The sequence below is a fragment of the Capricornis sumatraensis genome, chromosome 13, assembly GCF_032405125.1.
Source record: "Capricornis sumatraensis isolate serow.1 chromosome 13, serow.2, whole genome shotgun sequence".
NCBI lineage: Eukaryota > Metazoa > Chordata > Mammalia > Artiodactyla > Bovidae > Capricornis > Capricornis sumatraensis.
This window is the reverse complement of record NC_091081.1, coordinates 73079920-73100285: the sequence shown is the minus strand read 5'-3', so window position 1 is coordinate 73100285 and position 20366 is coordinate 73079920. Positions and strand designations below refer to the sequence as shown.

The following is a 20366-nucleotide window of genomic DNA, read 5'->3' as shown; positions in this document are numbered from 1 at the left end:
GTATGATGGGACAGTCAGACTGGTCAACCAGAGGAATGAGAACTTGGTTAACCCCTCATTCTGGGTAATCATCACCTGAACAAAACCACAGTGCATGGAATTACACATAAACACTGAAAAACATTCTGCCTCCTTGATGATGTCTCTCAAAAACCAAGTACTTCTAATAGAAGAAGAGTCAACATTTGACCACGGAAAGTTTCTGTACCTACAAATCTAGACTGTCTATAACCCTCACATTAAAAATTCTGGAGTCACGTGGAAATGAAATAAGCATATGTGTGTGTGTGCATGCTAAGTTGCTTCAGTCATGTCCAACTCTTGCGACCCTATGGACTGTAGTCTGCCAGGCTCCTCTATCCATGGGATATGGACTGTAGCCTGCCAGGCTCCTCTGTCCAAGGGATTCTTCAGGCAAGGATACTGGAGTGGGTTGCCATGCCCTCCTCCAGGGGATCTTCCCAACCCAGGGATCGAACCAACGTCTCTTACATCTCCTGCATTGGCAGACAGGTTCTTTACCACTAGCACCACCTGGGAAGCCCCGAAATAAGCACAGGTTGTTCATAAGCAAGATTCAGGAAGTTACATCGTAGAATGAGTATCACTCATACCTAGCTTGGGGTTGCTGGTGGCAGTGTGCATGGGTGTGTGTAGGGGTGGGAAGGGGAGTAAAAAGAGAAAGAGGATCTGGAAAGGGACAATACAAAAATCTTGTGTCATAAAGATACAAATCACCTGTAGGAAACACACTAACGGAAGGAAATTTTCAGGAAGAAATCAAAATAGTTAAACCAGGACAACAGATTTAAAGGCAATGACACCTCCCCGTCCCCACCAGCTCTACTTTCCTCTTCTCAAATTCACTGGGGTGAAAAAGAACATATTCCGGGTACTTATTTCATTACTTTCACATGTTCCATCTATTTTTTGAGAAAGAACTCTTCAGAATTTTGAATTATTATTTTTATTTTTCTTGAAAAAAATTAAAAGTTTGGAGGCATTTGCCACTGACAAATCACAAATCATGGCAACCAATAACGTTCTTTGCAGTAGCATGTTTGGGGATACTAGACAAGATAGATGACACAGCACTATTTATATGAAGAGAAATGTAGGATAAAATCAGTCATTCAAGAAATATATGTATATCTTATTATTATCATTTTTAAAATAGAAAATCTTCTCTTTGTGAGCCCAGAAGTCACTGGAGGTAAACAGTATATCCCAAGGATGCTTTTTATTGAGAGAGGTGTTGACTTCTCACTTCCTCCTGGGTCCAGAGGAAGAAGAGTTGTGAAATATTTGCCTTAAAAAAATCCTCTCCAGCTGTTTCAACATAAAGACTCTGTAAACGGCATGCATTTTTCTTTTAAACTAGGCAGTAAAGCTTAAATTCCTCATTTCATGTTTCTCCTTTTAAATACGCACGTGCCACTTCTGAAATGTTGGAAAAAAGAGACTTGTCTTTTTATTCAGAATATACACCCCCAGAAATGTACGTGTGAGATGGGGGTGTGAGAATCTCTTTTAAGTTTTTTAAAATTAAGAAACAGATATGTGTATATAAAGGAAATCCTCATACTTAGAAGAACTTTGTAGAAAATGAAGGAAATCTGCATTGAATATAAAATGAATGACTGATTCCAGGAAATAGACTCAATGCTATTATAAAACCAGGCTTTAAATAAACTAAAGAGAAAAAAAAATAACAGTATATGTTTATACACATTCAAACACAAGATGGTATCGCCTACCCTCCCTGTCTTGGCCCAGGTCAGAGTACTAAAATAAACCTTAATTTGACCAGATTCTAAATTAGAAGGTGGAAACTCAATCATCTGTATACAACCCTTCACCTCTAAACCTTTAGTAGAAAAGGCAATAGATTTATCCCACCAGAGGATGTGGAAAAGTGGATTTACAATATTGTAAATAGAAACATTTGATTTCCAACCTCCGTCTTGCAGATTTTTCCACCAGAAAGCCCATATGGCTCAACTTTTAATTACTTTGGCTAATGCTATATGTAGTAATTCTGTGGTGAATGCTTAAGTGTTTCATTTCTGGTTTCCATGGCAACATTACATCAGATTGCAGACAGCTGGCTCCACAGTTTTAAACCATAACAAATTGACCAAGCCAAGGCACAAAACTATAGCTGCTTTAAAGAGAGAGTACACCATTCTCCCGCCAGGGTGCTGAATGAGGAGACTATGGGGCCCGTTTGGCTTGCAACAGAGGGTGGAGCCTCCCTCTTTCTCAGCTTCTTCTGGAATATGTGCGTCCTTGACACATGTGCAATGTTCTAATGGGAAAGACACGGAGCCAGCGCAGAGAACTTTTTATAACACAGCTACATTAAGGATAATCAGAAAAAAAGGGAACACAATTAATAGCATCTGTAAATACAAAAATGCGTGTGCTGGAGCAAACTGAAAGCATGGCCTTACTGATCAAACTGAAGCCTGTCACTGCAGGTCGTAACAGATGCTTCACTTGCCCCTGACCTTGTAACGAACAGTTCTCGCAAACGGTGATGCACTAGAACAAATGCTTTCCAAAAGCTGCGTGGCAGAGTCCTGCAGGCAAAGCAGGAACCTCTTGTAATAAAGACTAATCTGAACTTGCACGGAGCAACTACAACCCTTTGGGGGACTGCCGGAGACCTTGCTGAGCACAGGATTACAACTGCGCCTTCTGCAGAAACACACTCACTCAGCTTGCTTCCCCAGCTCCAAACATGTCCCGACTAAGTCAACGTATCTCCCCCGGAGCCACGCAGGGAACATTACATTTATGCACTCCTGAAAAGTATTCTGAAATTGGCAAGGTATTCGCCTGTGAAATTCACACGATGCCACTGGTACTAAACCTTCATGTTAGGAGAAGGAAACCGATCTTCTTTAGGAGAAAAGCCGTTTGCAACACTGCCCGAAGCCAAGTCTTCCGCGTGAAAAGCCCCCGCGAGTGGCAACTAAGCTCCCAACCCATGTACACCCAACCCCTCGTATCCTGCTTTATTCTCAATAATAATCACTCCTCTCCGCCTAAAAGCTGTGCCTTAGTCTTGAATGAGCAAGCTGGGAAGGAATGCTCTGGGTTACAAGGTAGGGAAGGAAGTAAGGGACTAGAAGGAAGAATCAAGAGGAACTTGATCAGGAAAGTGGGAAGCACCATAGTCAGGAATAATGAGAAAAGCTTTTACTTGAAGTGACAGAAGTACAGGTCCCCCACCCCTCGGCATGAAGTGAGTCCAGCAAACTTACCGGCTTCGGCATTGAGCAGGCCTCGGGGGTGATGCTGAGCGTGTCCGGGACCCCCACCCCCTCCCCTCTCAGAGCGCGTCTTCACTCCCGCTCGACCCCTCCGTAATCGCAAAGTGATGGTGAGGCTCTCCCGGACCATGCTCCCTGGGAGTTACATGATCGGGCAGGCTCCGCGGGACAGCTTACGATCCGAAGAAAGTGAAGGCACTGGTTTCAATTAGCCGCTTGCTGCCTGCTGCCTGATCTCCCAGTTCCTCGCTCACTGCATAACTCGTAAGAAAGGCATAAGTCATCAGCTCTAAGCAAATCTATTCACCACAAGGAAAAAAGGGAGTGTTGTACGTGGCAAACAATCCCTGTTTTCACTGACGAAGGCTCCCTGACCTCCCGCTGGCCTCCAGTTCCTTAATTACTGTCTATGGAATTCCAGAGAAAGAAAAAAAAAAGAACGCGAGAATCTGAGCAAGTCCGGGACAAGGACTCACCCTCAAAAGTGACTGAACTGAAAAAAAGATCTCTTTTGCAGATAAGTCTTCTCAACACCCCCTGAAGGGAGTCGTTGCAATTGAAAATAGACACCTTCCAAAGGCTATTTTTGAAACTCCTGAATTAAAACTTATGATTGTGGTTTTTCTCCTAAAGTTGTCACTTTCTGCCTCTCTCCCTGCTTTTTATTCTTTCCGGTTTAGCCACTAGAATAAATGTAGGACGTTTCTCCTTCACTGATGCTTCTAAAACTGTCTTACCTGTTTCAATGATCAGTTGTTTCAGAGCAGCTGAGTTCTCTTGGATTCTAAAATTTGAGCATGGGGATTCTGTCAAAAGATGGTCATTTAATTTTCTCAGGGCTGTCTAGGGAGCGACATCACATGCTGCTACTTCAACAGAACATCATTTCAAAAGGCAGGACTGAAAACCCCTACAAAGAATCCAAGACATGGGTTGCAGGCCATGTCTATTTTCAGGGCTAAATTCACTCAGTTGGGGAAGTCATGTATTCCCACTGCAGTTTGAGCTGCTCACTCCTCGGTGCCTCTCCCACCGTGCAGATCGTTATTTACACTATTCAAGGGCCGCCCCCCACTCTTTTAGGGTCATCACATAGCAGAGATCCCAGGGGGGTACCAATGACCATCAGAGCTCCTTTTCCTGGGCACCTTTCCTGTTCTCCTTCCTTGGACGCCTTGGGCTTCTCTCACTCTGCATGAGGATTTCCCAGGTGGCGCTAGTGGTAAAGAACCTGTCTGCCAATGCAGGAGACATAAGAGACTCGGGTTCGATCCCTGGGTGAAGAAGATCCCCTGGAGGAGGGTATGGCAACCCACTCCAGGATGCTTGCCTGGAGAATCCTATGGTCAGAGAAGCCTGGTGGGCTACAGTCCATAGTGCCACAAACAGTCAGACATGACTGAAGCAACTTAGCACACACACGTGTACTCTTCAAGAAACTCCCTTTCCCTGAATTTTTCTGCCCTCCAAAAGTGTCTCCTCTCATCATTTATGGAACTTTCTTCCCTAGGCTACCTCTTCCCAATTTCACAAAGCCGTTTCCCTGATGCCCTCTTTGGTTTCACGTATGCCCCCTTCCCACCACCATCTGGAAAGCCCCACGTGTACCACAAATGGTGACAGGTGCTTTCCCAATGTCAGACTTCAAACACCTGGATTTATCAAACACTTGCAATTCCCAGGCTCTGGGCTAAGGATCTGCACGCATGACCTGGTCTCCCAGATGGTAAATGGCAGCGGACGACTGGGATGCTTCATGGCTTCCCTCCTGCACCACCATAACTCTACCCGGGCTTTCTTCACCCAAGGCTGACAACCACACCACATGCATTATCGTGCTTAGAATTCCTTAAGGCTGTCAGTAGACATCTCACTTGAATTTCTCTGTCATTTCATGAAAACTAAGAAAATGTGTACGCCCCAAAGATGGTGGGGAAATACTCCTCGACATTGGAGCTAGAACAGCCTGGGATTAATTTCCAAGTCCTCCAGCAAATCCCTCCACTTCTATGGGGTTTGGTGTACCTCCACATACATTTGGTCTAATAACATTTGTCTTAAAGAGCTGCTGTTTTTACAAATGGTGTACATAACTGCATACAACTGACCACTGGAGCTCGGTAATTAGTCCTTATTACAGCTGCAGTCTCTCTATTGCTGATCGGAATTCAAACAAGACCTATTTTAATTCTTACAAACTGCTGTTTTAGGTGCCCGTGTAGATAAGCAAAGGCAAGGAAAACACATGAAAGCAAGTGATGATGGACAACGTTTGAGGCTGAGTCTGAGCAGCGTGTTGAGATGCACAGATGATTCTGAGTGGCACTCGGAGCCAGAAAACAGGAGTCCCACAGACACAGGGTGCGGTCCCCTTTAAGCCACTTGTGAACTATCATTTGTAAAATAGGCAGTGGCAAGCCTCCTGGGGTTCCTGAGAAGATGAAGGGAGACCTTGACTGGGAGGGGAGCCCGTTAGGTTGCAAAGCCTCTACCGTGTAAGACCGCAGGTGCCAGGCATTGATGAGCCAGGTTCTGGGAGGCAGCTGATAGATAGGACCTATCTCCTATTTGTCCTCACAGTGGTCTCCTACTCCTTACTCACCCTTTTTAATGGCAACAAGAGAAGTCAAGTATTTATGGAGACACTTCATATGGAAAGCCACGTATGCAGGGTGCACATGGTGGGCCTTTGGCAGATGCACAGTTTGAAGAAGTTGAGACTCTCCAGCCCCGTAGCTCCTAGCCCTTGCTCTGTACTAGAGGAAATCTCAGGATATTTGAAAAACTAGGCTGAGGCAGGCCACCCTTGGGAAGTTTCTTGGTGGAAGCAAGAAGGAAACAGGGCAGATCCACTTCACGAAGGAGGAGCATCGCTGGTCTTGCTCGCTGGGTAGTGGACTTGAACTCACGCAGCACACAAGAGGTGTGCAAATTTGCAGAGGACAGATTTGAGCATCTGACTCCCACCCTAAGGGAATACTCTTTAGGTCCCCAGAGCAAAGTTCAAAGGCCATATTGTGAAATGTAGGCCGGCACGGTCAGAGCTCTCATCTCCAGCTTCTGTGTATGCTGTGCTCAGCTATGTGGATACTATGTGGGAACAGCCACTCACAGCACCTGGTTCTTATCCTCCGACTTCCTCACAGCACCTCAGACACCCCATCTCTCATGTGCCTGCACACCTCTGCACTTGCAGGTTCCTTTCTGGGATGATCTCTGCCTGCCCCATCTACTTCCCTAGCTCCTGCTCATCCTTCACGATTCAGTTCATGTGTCACCTCTTCTGGAAAGCCTTCCTGGCCTTCCACCTCATCTTCCTTATGCCAGGTGGTTGCACAGCAGCCAACAGAGTATCTTGGGACTGAGCTCAGTATGTTATCACACTATTATTAGCCCTTCACTAAACTTCAAGAAGACAAAGAGCACTGTCATTTCCATTTCTCTGTCTGTATTTCAGCAACATTTACTGTTTACCCTGTTAACACACGATCTATTTTTCATTAGAAAGTTTGGAAGATATAGATAGAGGAAAAAAGAAAATGCTTATAATTTCCTGATCAGAAATATCAGTAACATTTTGGCTTATTTCTTCATGTGCATGCGCATATGCACACACACAATACACCTCTGTTACTTTTTAAAAAATAAACAAACAAAAAGAATGACCTTGTGATCGTTAGCGACTCCAGCCCCCACAGTCACAGTCACTATCAAGGTCCCCAAAGCCTCCCTCACATGAACACAGGTGTAAACAGAAACAAAGTGCCCACTGATAACTGTGACCCTCTTTGAGAGGCATTGTTGTGCTCAAGGTTTCCTTCGGAGAAACACTGGGGTTCTCCATGTATACTGCTCAAACTGTTTTATAACCTGTTTTTAAAAATTAATATGTTTTGAACGTCTGCCGACATCCACAAATACTTAGCAAATAAAATACAGCACTGCATTAATGATTCAATGGTATTCAGTCATAGATACGTACTATAATTTACTTAAATAATGCTCTCAGTCACTGGAACATTTGTATGTTTCTAATTTTTCAGCATTATAAAAATACTCTGATGAACACTGTGTCATAAAATTTTCAATGTGTCTAGTACATCGTTTTTTTAGAATAAGTGATTAGATTGTTGAATTGATGGGTGAAGAATGGGCATATTGCTAAATCTTTTGATACATATTAATTTGCTCATAAGAAACATTTTATTGTTTTACATTCTCACAAGGAGTATAAAAAGAATACCTATTTCTGCACACAACTGCCAACATTGAACATCACAATATTCTTTTCCATTTATAATACATAGATATTTCCTGATTGGAATCAATGAATGGATGTACTGATTCAAAGCATTAGGAAGGGAAAAGAATCAAAAGTACATGAGTAAGCTGGCTTGACCTGGACTTACAAAGGTTATACTTTAGAAGTCTGGGGTAGGAAGGTCCCAAGAGAAACAGGGGTTCAGAAATGGGTGAACTCACTTCTGGTTGGGGAAACTGAGACATGCTTCAGTGAGGGAACAGGCACTCGCCAAGGCCTTGGGGACATTTCCAAGTTCCTGTATGAGCCTAAAAGTCTGCTGTTTACATGGCTCCCACTGACCTCACATGCCTGCCCATCTGGACAGTCAAAGAAGAGCTCAGCTGATGCTGCTCCCTTTATGAACAGCATGTGACACCGATCAACCACAGCTTCACAGCTCTCCTCTTCTCCAAGCTTGCTTTCATAATCCCTCCAGCATGCCTGATCTCCCTCCACTGGTCCAAGGAGTGATGCATTTGAGGTCACTCCCTACCTTAGGGGCAGTATACTGGCTCTGGCTGGGGCTTTCATATCAGCATTACCAGTCATCACCGTCCGGCCATGGCGGGGGCCTTCTGGTCACAGCCATCCAGTTAATGTGCTATTCTTTATGTTTACACAAAAATTCGTTTCACTTTTTGAAGAAGTTAGAATTACTTTCAAAAGTGTTTATGAGTTGTCAGAGTAACTATATAAAATATGAAACACATTGTGGGGTTTTTTTCCCCCCTTATTTCACAAAGGAGTCAGGGGAGGACTCATCTATTTAGCAAGAAATATTTTGTTCATTAGCTGGTGACATCATTGTCCTCTGAAATGAAGAGATTTTAGTCAGCATATGGAAAAAAAGATGAAATTCCATTCTTCTCCCAGAGGTGCAGTGTAACACTGAAATAATCTCTCTGGCAGCTTCAAAATTAACTAGTTGTCGCCAGATTTGAAGGCGGAGGAGAAGGAGGCAGAGGAGGAGAAGATAATTACATGATACTCGTATTTGTATAAAGTATGTGAGAATTTGAGGTAATGTTACCATCCCCTAGAGGCAAAGGCTTGTCAGCACTTAATTCATTGAAAGAAACTATTGAAAAACGAACTATAAAGCCAAAGGAACAATGAAGGGATACTACAATCCCCAATAAACTCTCTTCTTTTGCTTAAAATTCACAAACTCTAAATTGCTTTTAGTTACCCCCAAATAATGCTGCTACTTTTACTGTAAGGAAGGAAGAAAATATAAGACCTCAGGAATCTTACAGCCAAGTCTAGGGAGATTTCAGTAACAAGTAAGCTCACCCATCATGATTCTGCAAGTTTCCATGGAGCAGAGAAAATGCCTTTCCTTCTTGTGAAAGGAGTTGGGGGAAGAGAGATGTTAAGTGATGGAAAAGGAACCGACTTCCCCTTCATTCTGTAAATCTTTGGAAGATTTGACTGCTTGAGATTATCTCACCCTGCCCACAGGTCAGAGACCCCTGCTGGTCGTACAAAATAGGGAAGTTGAGATGAAAAAGTTATGGAAAAATAGGCAACAGTTCTATAGATCTCTCTGTAAAGAATGGGGGAGTGTTACCCAAAACACACCCATGGTCTCAGGCACACTGAAGACTAAAGCCAAACACCAAACCCACTCATTCCCAAGTGCCTTCAATTCTCACACAGCCTGTGCCATGGAAAAAGGATGATTCCGAGCAAGACTGCCAACTAGGGCAATTACATAGGCATTTGAGGCTCTAGTTTCTAGAGCTGATGGAAGTTTTCATCCCAGAAGCGGTAAGTCTCCCAAGGGATTGGGTGGTGTTTGCAAAGTCACATTGCTTTTATGGCATCTGAGACAAACTGATTCATGGATCAGGCATGATGACTTCTTGGACAGGGCTGCTAAACAACCTTGCCTAGGCACATGACGATGTAAAAATACAGAGAACTGATGGAGCTTGCATGGCAACGGAGGGAAGGTACAGACACCAAGTTCTTTCCTCTGACCCAAACTTAGGGCACCAATCAGCATGGGCATCTGTTGAAGATGGAGGCAGGTGGGCCAACAGTGCCTCCCAGAGTCATGATCTATGACCTTAACACACTTCTCCTTACGTTTGTTGAATAAACAATAAGTAAATTTACTTCCAAACTGAAGAAATCTTGGCTGAATCCTTAGAAAATGAATCAGTTAGAGCTAGAAAGGTTGTTTGTGGTCATCTAACTGGCAAAACAATCAGGTCATGATGACTGCTGAAAGCTAAATCACAGAATATCCTTCCCACAACAAGTAACAAAATGAGCAACAGTGCCCTAAAAAACACAATTACTAAAAACTGGCAAAAATACTACACCAAGAGCATCCAAAGATATATAACCTAATATATTAAACTTCAGAACCATATGATCAAGCTAAGAAACAAATTTCTGAAGACACAGAAAAGGAAGAAGTATGTGGCCTTCTCTATCTTCTGCTCTAGGAGCAGCAGAAACTGCTTCAGGAGAGGAATGAGTGAAAAGATGTAAAGTTAAGTGTAAAGCTGGTCTTGACTGGAATGAAGCCTCTAGAAATTCACCAGGGATGGGAGGAATGAATTAAAAGCAGGCTGACTCTGGCAGACCCATTCCCCCAACCTTAAGCAAGCAACGTGAACAGTGATGCAGAACGTTTAGCAAACTCTTAGCAGGGGGAGGTCTGAGCCCACGTATCCCAGTGAGGACCACATTCCACCTCAGTTTGGTTTTCCCCCTCCTCGGGCTCTTACATTAGGCTACAGCAACAACAGGGGCTTCCCAGGTGGCTCTAGTGGTAAAGAACCCGCCTGCCAGTGAGAAGATACAGGAGATAAGGGTTCGATCCCTGGGGCAGGAAGATTCCCTGGAGAAGGAGGTGGCAATCCACTCCAATATTCCTGCCCGGAGAATCCCACGGACAGAGAAGCCTGGCGGGCTACAGTCCATACTGTCACGGAGTCGGACATGACTGAGTGACTTGGCACGCACACACATAGCAACAACCAACATGAATGGATCACAAAATAAAGAAAGAAAAACACTGCATCATCTGACAGTATGGCAAATGGGTCAGAAAGTGGTCCTCATTATATCAGAACAAATAGAACATGTGACCTGAACTACCCAAGCATGATCAAAATGAAAAGAAATGCATGAAACTACCCAAACTGTAACGGGTGGGGAAAGAGAGAGACAGAAAAGGCATGGACCAACACAGTGCTTTTATCTTTGATCGCATCTCTCTATCAGAAGAAAACAAAACTCAAGGAACAAGAAGAAATCCTCAACAGTCGCTTCTCTTCATAAATAGTTTAAGAAGAATATGAATTCAATTAAATGAGGCCTCAAAGACAAGATGAAAAACATAATGATATGAATTTTAAAACTGCAATCATATATGGAAGCAACCTAAATGTCCATTGACAGAGGAACAGATAAAGAGATGGCATATATGTATGTGTGTACGTACATGTGCACACACACACACACACACACACACACAATGGAATACTACGCAGTCATAAAAAGAATGAAATAATGCCATTTGCAGCAACACACATGGGTGTAGAGATTATCATACTGAGCGAAGTAAATCAGAAAAAAGACAAATATCGTATGGTATCACTTATATGTAGAATCTAAAAAAGATACAAATGAACTTATTTATAAAACAGAAATCGACTCATAAACATAGAAAACAAACTTATTGTTACCAAAGGAGAAAGAGGTGAGGAAATAAATTAAGAATTTGAGATTGACATATACACACTAGTATGTATAAAACAGATAAACCACAAGGACCTACTATATAGCATAGGCAACTATATTGTAATCTATATTGCAAGATCTTGTAATAACCTATAGTGGAAAACAATCTGAAGAGGAATACATGAGTAAAATGCAATTACTTCGTTGTACATCTAAAACTACCATAGTGTTGTAAATTAACTACACTTCAATTTTTAAAAATTGCAATCATAAGGAAATGCAGACCAAACAACCTACCACAGAACCAATCTGTAAATATTAATGAGAATGAGCAAAGAATAGAATCAATACAGTGGAAGTAAAAATATCGATAGTGAGGAAAATGTATATTATTTTAGAGGTGTCTCATGGTAAAGAATCCACCTGCCAATGCAAGAGATGAGGGTTTGATCCCTGGGTTGGGAAGATCCCCTGGAGAAGGAAATAGCAACCATTTCCAGTATTCTTGCCTGGGAAATCCCATGGAAAGACAAGCCTGGCACGCCTCAGCCTGCAAGGTTGCAAAAGAGTTGGATACGACTTAACAACTAAACAATCAAGTCAAATTATTTTAATCCATTTTCTGATATGATCCAAGTGTGAAGATTTACCTACCTATTTACCTAAGCCCAGGGCTTCCCTGGTAGCTCAGCTGGTAGAGAATTCACCTGCAATGCAGGAGACCCTGGTTTAATCCCTGGGTTGGGAAGATCCCTTGGAGAAGGGAAGAGATATCCACTCCAGTAATTCTAGCCTGGAGAATTCCATGGACAGAGGAGCTTGGTAGGCTACAGTCCATGGGGTCGCAAAGGGTCAGACATGACCGAGTGACTTTCACTCACTCACCTAAGCCCACTGGCCTTGCTGCTCCCTCTACCTGACACAGTTCTCTTGCTTCTCCTGGTGAGCTACTGCTTAGTTTCAATCATCTTTTCTGGGCTTTCTACACTCCCCTCACTGAGGACTAATGGACTTTCTGTGTGCACGTCACACGCTCAGTAGAAATATTCCAATTAAGCCCTCAATCATGCTGTCCACTTCTGTCTCTTCTTCTCAAATATAAACCCCTGTGGATAGGGACTAGCCTGTCATAGGTATTCAATAATGTTTGCACAAAGAGTGAGTGAAAGAATGTTCAAGATGGCATTCTTTCATCTACATTCTCTCATCTGGGTCAAAAGCACAGGGCAAGAAGTGTCCTTGTAGGAACTAATTATGCAATGCTATTAGAATTATACTAGTAATAGTACAGTCAACAAGGTATGACAGAAAGTGTAGTACAAAGAGAAACAGGGGCAGAGAAGAGGATAAAGGGATATTTCTATAGAAATCATTTTGTGATTGGGATTTGAATTAGAATTTGGTTGTGTTAAAATACTGCTTTCCAAATGAATCCCCTTGGTGACTGACTATAGTTCTAAGAGCTTTGATATAATGGGTAACTGTTAACTTATAGTTCAAATGAACTCTGAACAAGTGATGGGCAGCCTGTGACTTTAGTAAGCTGGCTTACGCTGGAAGTGACCCTCAGTCTGAATCTGACTCATGAACCATGATAGCATTTGGGTCTCTCACCAAGCCACCCATTATCATAAGATTTGGCATCAGAGCAGAAGATTTAATGAGGAATTAACATGCAATGAAACAATATCATTAAGCATGTAATGAAAATCCTCTTACCCCAATCTCCTTGAGGTTCATCCCAAAAGCAAAATAAGAAACTGGCATTGCAAATCTAAATGCCAATCTTTAACCCATATTATATCACAAGTATCTGTATTTAGATATAATCAGCTAGCAGGGAAAATGTTGTATATCTTGTCTGGTATTTATGCATTAGGTTGGACAGATGAAATTGCCATTTTTATAGGTCAAAAGCTGACATTTCCAGTTCACATGGCTCAACCTAATAAAAGAAGTAACAAGGAATTCCCTGGCAGTCCAGTGGTTACGACTCTGCTCTCACTGCCAAGGGCCCAGGTTCATTCCCTGGTCAGGCAACTAAGATCTCATAAGCTGCACAATGCAGCCAACATTTTTTTAAATTGAAAAAAAGAAAAAAAGTAAATAAAGATGAAGCTGAGGATGAAAGGAAAATCTTAAAAAAGAAAAGAAAAAACAGACCAGAATGTGCCTCCAAAGTCTTAAATTTTTTAAATGCTAACAATAGGTTACATAATCCCCAGATTACGTTGTGTCTGGATCTCTTGTCATTGTTCTTGTTCGTGCGGTCTCTGATGTGTTGAGGAGGGTCTGCTGGCAGCACCCTCAGCTCCCTGTGACCGTACAGACCAGTGAAGATAGAGATGTTCCTGGTTCATTTGCCAGAGTGTTGTCATTTAGTCGCTCAGTCCTGTGTGACTCTTCTGTGACCCCCAGGACTGCAGCCCACCTGGCTTCTCTGTCCATGGGATTTCCCAGGCAAGAATGCTAGAGTGGGTTGCCATGTCCTTCTCCAAGGGATCTTCCCAACCCAGGATCAAACCCACATCTCATGTATTAGTAGCCAGATTCTTTATCACTGAGCCACCAGGGAAGCCCTAGTTTGCCAGATGCAACGAGCCGAATTCCCAATGATTTCTGGGCCTGCAATAAGAGCAGCCCCCAACACAACAGGATGATGAGCACACAGCCACATGCTCAGTCAGCCCATCTCACTGTCATGATACAGTCGTAGATAATCTCAAAACAGTTAAGTATCATTTTTCCCAGACACTAATCCTAAGGTCACGTGTGTTACTGAAATCATACCAGACCCGCTACTCAGCCCACGTACACTTATGCCTTCTGAAACAGAAAATAAACTGATTGTACGTTGGGTAAAGGCATAACCAAGTAAACACACATTATTTACATTATGCTTGTTCTGAAAACTCTAGCCATCTGCCATAATATGCAAAAGCATAAGCACTGCTACCATGTTAATGGCACGTACAAAAATAAACTTTTACGGGAACTCAAGCATTTCAAGAATGCCAGCAAATGGAAAGGCAGAAGATCGTCACACAAAGTCATAGAAGCTGGCATTCACTGGGTGTTTATTTGGTGCCATTTAATACTTGAGACACCCGTGTCGGGTAGATATACTTGGCTCGGGTTTGGAGGCACAAAGAGATGAAAAAACTTGCAGAGCTAATAGGTGGCAGAGCTGGGATCTGAACCCAAAGTCTGACTCACGTCTGTGAGTTTAACCAGCCCCCTCGCCTGCCCACGCTGGGCAAATGCCTGGCCTTCCCCAGGCCAGAGCCTCCTTCCTGCCTAACTCTGTTTAAAGATGATGATCTTAAAGGCTCACAGCAAACACATGGCTCAAACTTTGGCCCTTCTCCCAGGGAGAAGGCTGGGGATAGAGGGTGGTGTGGAATAAATGACAAGAAGTCATCTAAGCCGTGGTTCTTGGTCAGCTTACGTCCAATGAGAACAAAGCTCACGTTTCTCACAGACTTTGTTACATGTCATCTCAACAGACTGATTTTATCTCTGGTCTCACCATAAACTACAGGTCTACAGAATCATTACTTCTGCTCTTCTAAAGAGAATTTTAATATGTCTCTATTGTACTATCATTTCAGTTGCAAAATCACTTCTGTTAAAACTGAGGAATATTTCTTCTTCCCACCCAGCCAAATAGAAAGGAAATTTATAGAAGGTATCCATAAAAGTCTGAATAGTTATCTCAAGACCTCAAGTATGCATTAAAAGACCAGAACCAATAAAAGCTATTTAGCAAGATTTAGAAAAGTGTTAATATTTTTGTGGGGGGCGGGCACAGTGTAACACAGCATGGCATAAACATGCTGTCCCAAGGCTACAGGGTACAAAAGCCCTCTGGCAAATTAAGGCTAGATCAAACTTTTCTTCTTTCTCCTGGTCAAATCAGAAGTCAAACAAGTTGAGTAAAGCTCTTCTGTTCAAGAAATAAAGATCCAAAGTGGACATCCAACCATCCTGTATTTAAGCCTAGCAAGTATAAGCGTCAAAGTTACAATAAGCAGAACCATTTTCTAGCCACAAATCAAAACTTAACTGCCAATTAGAATCCTTTCAAGCTAAAATCCATAAAGTTATGAAAAAACAAATCCTCTAGGAAAAGAGACTAAAAGAAAAAATATTAATACCACTAAAAGCAAACAATAACAACTAACATTTAGAAATGTAAGTTATTTTTATGCTTGGAATTTATTATTTCAAGGTAGGTAGGTTTAGTCACTAAATTGTGTCCAACTCTTGTGACCCCATAGACTGTAGCCTGCCAGGCTCCTCTGTCCATGAGATTTCCCAGGCAAAAATACTGGAGCGGGTTGCCATTTCCTTCTCCAGGGGATCTTCCCAACCCAGGGACTGAACCAGGGTCTCCTGCATTGCAGACAGATTCTTTACCAACTGAACCACCATAACTTAAGAGCAAAATGACAGTAGAAAGAAGGTCAAACGTTTTCATAAAGGTATGTTTACTGGACCTATAATGTCAACTCTAAAACTAGGTCTGTTTGAATCTTCAGTTTATGCTTTCAATAAATATTTACTCAAAGTTAGCAAAAATATGAAAATCGTATTCTTTAAAAACACTGGTACTATCTATAGGTAGGAGACAATCCTATAAACTCATCATGTATTGACATTAAAAAAAGGTCTTGTTTGGGAATCAGATTTCCCCAAACAACAAATCTATTAACACTAGTTTCTATTTTCTTTTGATACCGTTGCAATATAAAAAGAAAACTAAAGTTCCTGATAAATTTTAACTTGTGGACTTCGTCTAGAAGTTCACTCTCATACAAGAAACATATTCAAAATAAGAACCATTTTCATTTTATCAGTTATACTTAAAAATTTTGCTATTTAGCCCTCTTTTAAAAAATCTGGTTCCACCCAGAGTCTTAGAGTCTAAAAGGAGCACCTTGGATTTATAGAAGCCTCTTGGACAAGCAGAAGCATCATTCTGCCCATGGAGAGACACCCCAAGAGCATGACCTCTGTCCTCTGACTGCATTCTGTATTAAGTGATTAAACTGCATTCCGTATTAAGTGGCCCTCTTCTTTGACCATAATAGAAATTAAGGCATTTGCCCCTAAGAACCACTAAAAAAGTTAACTTTGTGGAATGTTCTCCTGGCTTTCAGTACATTATTTTTTAGAAAGTTCTAGACTAGACTAAAGCTAGCTACCTCTTCATGCATAACAACAGACCTGAATGTTCTGGCTGGAAGACAATGGCTGTCATTGAGGCAGGTGAAATGACGCTGAAAAATCTCAGTAAAAGCCATCTAGGGGTGAGAGCGAAGTTTATGGTTTATAATTTTAGAAAGCCCCCAAAAGATTTAACAATTTTGTATCAGGCCAACACTATGGGGATATTTTAGTTGTGACCTTGAAAGTCGTTAATCAAGGAAACACTTAAAATAGTGCTTTGTAAAAAGTGAAAGAAATGACCACTTGATGTTGTGTCTCCGTTACCCGAAATCTGGACACAGTTCAGCCACATGGCTCCCCAGGTTCCGGGCAAAGCTATACTCAGAAATGGAATGAAAGGCTACGCGGAGATGCACAGACGGACGTAAAGTATTATTATCACACCACAGCGATAACATAGCTCTCTCCTTGCACAAATATTTCCCAACTCTAAATTCCCCCAAATGTAAAATGTTATCAATTATGAAACGATGACTTGCTTTATAAAATAACTCACTTCACAAAACATTTCACCAGAATTGCTTCATCCTCATAAGGAACTCCAACTTCAAAAAGATAATTCCAAGTTTTTCCGGAACACAGTTTATATGAAGTAAAACAATTAAACAGGACTAAAATAGATGCTTGCAATGGACTCTAAGAGCTCTGTGCTTTATTTTCCTTGCTGGTGCTTTAATATTTCTGTATACATTGTATTTTTTAAAATAAGATGAATAGCATCATAATCAAATAATTGACAATTAGAAATTTTTTTGAAAAGAGATTTCACTGCAAGAATTTCAGGCACAGAACACCAACTCTTAGCTACCAATTTTGTAAAAACAAACACTATGATTTACTAAAATGTATGCCTTGAGTAAAAAACTTGAAATCCCAGAAAGACAGAGAGCACAAATCCCTTTAAACATTTTCTTAATCAGAAGGCAAACTGAACCTCAAAGCAGAAAGCTGAAAGCTTAAAATGAGAACTCTTACAACCTTCCTCCTGCAGGAGGTAAAGGAAAACACAAGTTACTAAAATAAAATGAAAAATACTAAAATACACGTTCAGATGTTTAACAAGGGATCCCGTTAAGTTCTCAACCAGAAACTCTTTCTAAAAACTCTGACACTCACAACAGAAGTTTGTTATTAATGAATAACAGCAGAGAACAGATTCCCCTCTGGCAAAGAGAAAGCTATTTTTCACTTCCCCTGGTAACTATCTTTAGTACTTTATACTCTTGGAAACCAAGAATGTACATATGGCTTTATTGTGAAACAACATGCAATTATCGACTGCCAGTTCTGGGGGTGGGGGAACCTATGAATCAACGCAAATGAAATCTTAAAGCACGACAGGCATCAATATAGGCATTGAGGTCTGGTGACAAAGACCTTATGATCTCTGAAACTTTCACAGCCTGGGCATTCCTGACTAGGGCCAGTGAGCTATTTACATCTCAGTATAAGCTCTGGCCCTTGCACAAAAGATAATCAAAGCCCTGAACCCAAGGCGGTTGGAATAGTACACAGTGGGAATTATCTGAAATTAATTACTCACTATCAGGCAAATGGAGCATCAGTGAGAAGCAGTATTTTGGATGGAGTTTCTTGCTGAGTCTCCAGGAAAACACAAGACAGACTAAAGTCAGGGTAAGTGGGGCGAGTGTCACACATGTCGGGATTACCATCAAGTACAACCAAACTTCGGTGCCAGTGGTGGTTGGGTACAGACAGTAATGAACGGTGTGACTGAACACGGGTGTGGGTTGTTTGCACAGGGACAGCTAGCAAAGTACGTGGGGTAGACAGCCTTTCTTCAGAAAACTCTCTCCACTGCTGAATAGGCTGTCTTCATTCGCCAACATCTTTCAGTAACAGAGGCCAGCCATTCTATTTTTTTGTTTGCTTTTGGCCATGCCACAGGGCATGGGGGAATCTTAGTTCCCCGACCAGGGATGGAACGTGTGACTCCTGCATTGGGAGCCTTAAGTCTTAACCACTGGACTGCCAGGAACATCCCAGGACTGTAAGTCATTCTAGAGCTTCTGGGAAATTGTGCTGAAAGTGGAGGGAGCATATGGTATCGTTGGCCCTCTGTCCAACTGGGAAAGGCTGAGCATATTTTTGAGCCGTCTATGAAGAAACAGTTTGCTGAGGAAATGATAACTAAGTGTGTGCATGAATCTCTGGGAGCAGGAGTGAGGGGGTTCTAACTTCTGCATCCCAGGGGAAACACTACGGGGGCAGAGTCTCCCCTTTCACCTTTGCAACCTGAATCCCTAGCACAAAGTCTGGCACATAGCAAGTGCTCCACAGATGTCACCGAAATGAACAAACGCGCCAGAGAGTACCCATTTAAGAAGTACCCATTTCATTCTGACAGCTGATATCAAGGTGATGGTTGTGATTTACCCTCTGAAAGGGGCTCAACAAACCAATACTTAATATAATGCTTCCTCAGCAACTTGTTTTATAGTAACTTTTTCCTAAATGAGACAAGCCTCTCTCCTTGCCATCTAACTATGTGAGGTTCTACCACTGGCCTGTTTCTCTGAATGGATAAAATCTTATATCCTCTCCCTTGATGCAGATGCTATTAATCAGGACAGTATCCAGTGAGATGGACACTAAAGGACCCACTATGGATGACTGGGGCTTTGTGTTCTCTCTCCTCCGAGTTGGGTCTGAATCACAGAGTCCTGAGTTATGGTATTTATTTATTCTTCATGATTCTTTGGATTCATGATTTACATTTATATTATGTTAGTCTTTAGAACTAGAGGATAAGAGACCCCAAAAAATGCATTGAAAACCATAGATATGGTTCCTTTGATGACCTCATAGTCCTAGGACATGCTGCTGGCTAGCATATGACACATTTATTATTATAAATGGTAAAGTCTAAACCTTGCACACAACAGCATACCACGCAGTGTTTTCAAATGAATAACCTGTGGGCCTTTTGTTTGTCTATTTGTTTGTTTTAGCTGCAATGGAATCTGGTGCTTGATTTAGGAAATCAGGGACAAGAAGATAGTGGGAGGGTTATATTTACTACAGATATGCCATCATTTGTTACTTAAATGCAAAGAAAGTATAAAGACTGAATCTGGAGTTGGAAGACATAAAACATGCTCTTAAAAGCAGTCAAGAAGAATGACCACTCAAATACAAGCTTGTGCACTAAATATTTCTCAAATAGGCTATAGGAGCTGAACACTGTGCTAGGCATGCCTTTCTTGCTCAAGGAGCTCATAATTTCAACCTCAAGGAGGTTGATATACAATTAATTCAGATACTCCAGGACACCTGTTAGGTTTTGTGTTGCAAGCTAATTTAACAAATTGCAGAACAGAAAGCTATGAAAATATACTTGAGGATGCTAAAGTTTCAGAAGAGGTGGCAGTTGGACATCACCCTGAAGGAGGCATAGATTTTTACCCGGAAAATATGGAGGGAGACCTTTTAGGAAATGCACAAATTAAAGCAGAGAGCATGAAAATACAAGTTATGATCAGTAATGCATGCAGGCTCCAGTGTGGATGGAGTGGAGGCTGTTAGGGCAAAGGATGAAAGATGGGAGTAGAGAAATTGATTAAAGCCAGATCACATAGGGTCTTGAGTCTGCCAAAAATTTTGAAATTTATCTTATAAAACTGGAAAACCTTCAGCCTTTTGTGCATGCATGCAAGCTCAGTCACTCAGTTGTGTCCGACTTTTTGTGACTCGGCAGACTGTAGCCTGCCAGGCTCCTCTGTCCATGGAATTTTTCAGGCAAAAATACTGGAATGGGTTGCCACTTCCTCCTCCAGGGGTTCTTCCCGACCCAGGGATTGCATCCATGTCTCCTGCGTTGGCAGGCAGATTCT

The 20366-nt window shown here is 42.0% G+C and overlaps 1 protein-coding gene across 3 annotated transcripts in view; it reads right to left on the bottom strand.

Annotated features, from left to right (window-relative positions):
- Positions 1-20366, bottom strand: part of SASH1 (SAM and SH3 domain containing 1) — a 193914-nt gene that overhangs the window by 39690 nt on the left and 133858 nt on the right. For 2 of the 3 annotated variants that reach the window (XM_068985547.1, XM_068985548.1), the window contains exon 1: positions 3270-3281. The exons of the other annotated variant lie outside the window; for it this stretch is intronic. In XM_068985547.1, the coding sequence (XP_068841648.1) occupies positions 3270-3281 (12 nt within the window). Of the gene's footprint in view, positions 1-3269; positions 3282-20366 lie in introns of those variants that run through there. 3 annotated transcript variants of the gene reach the window in all.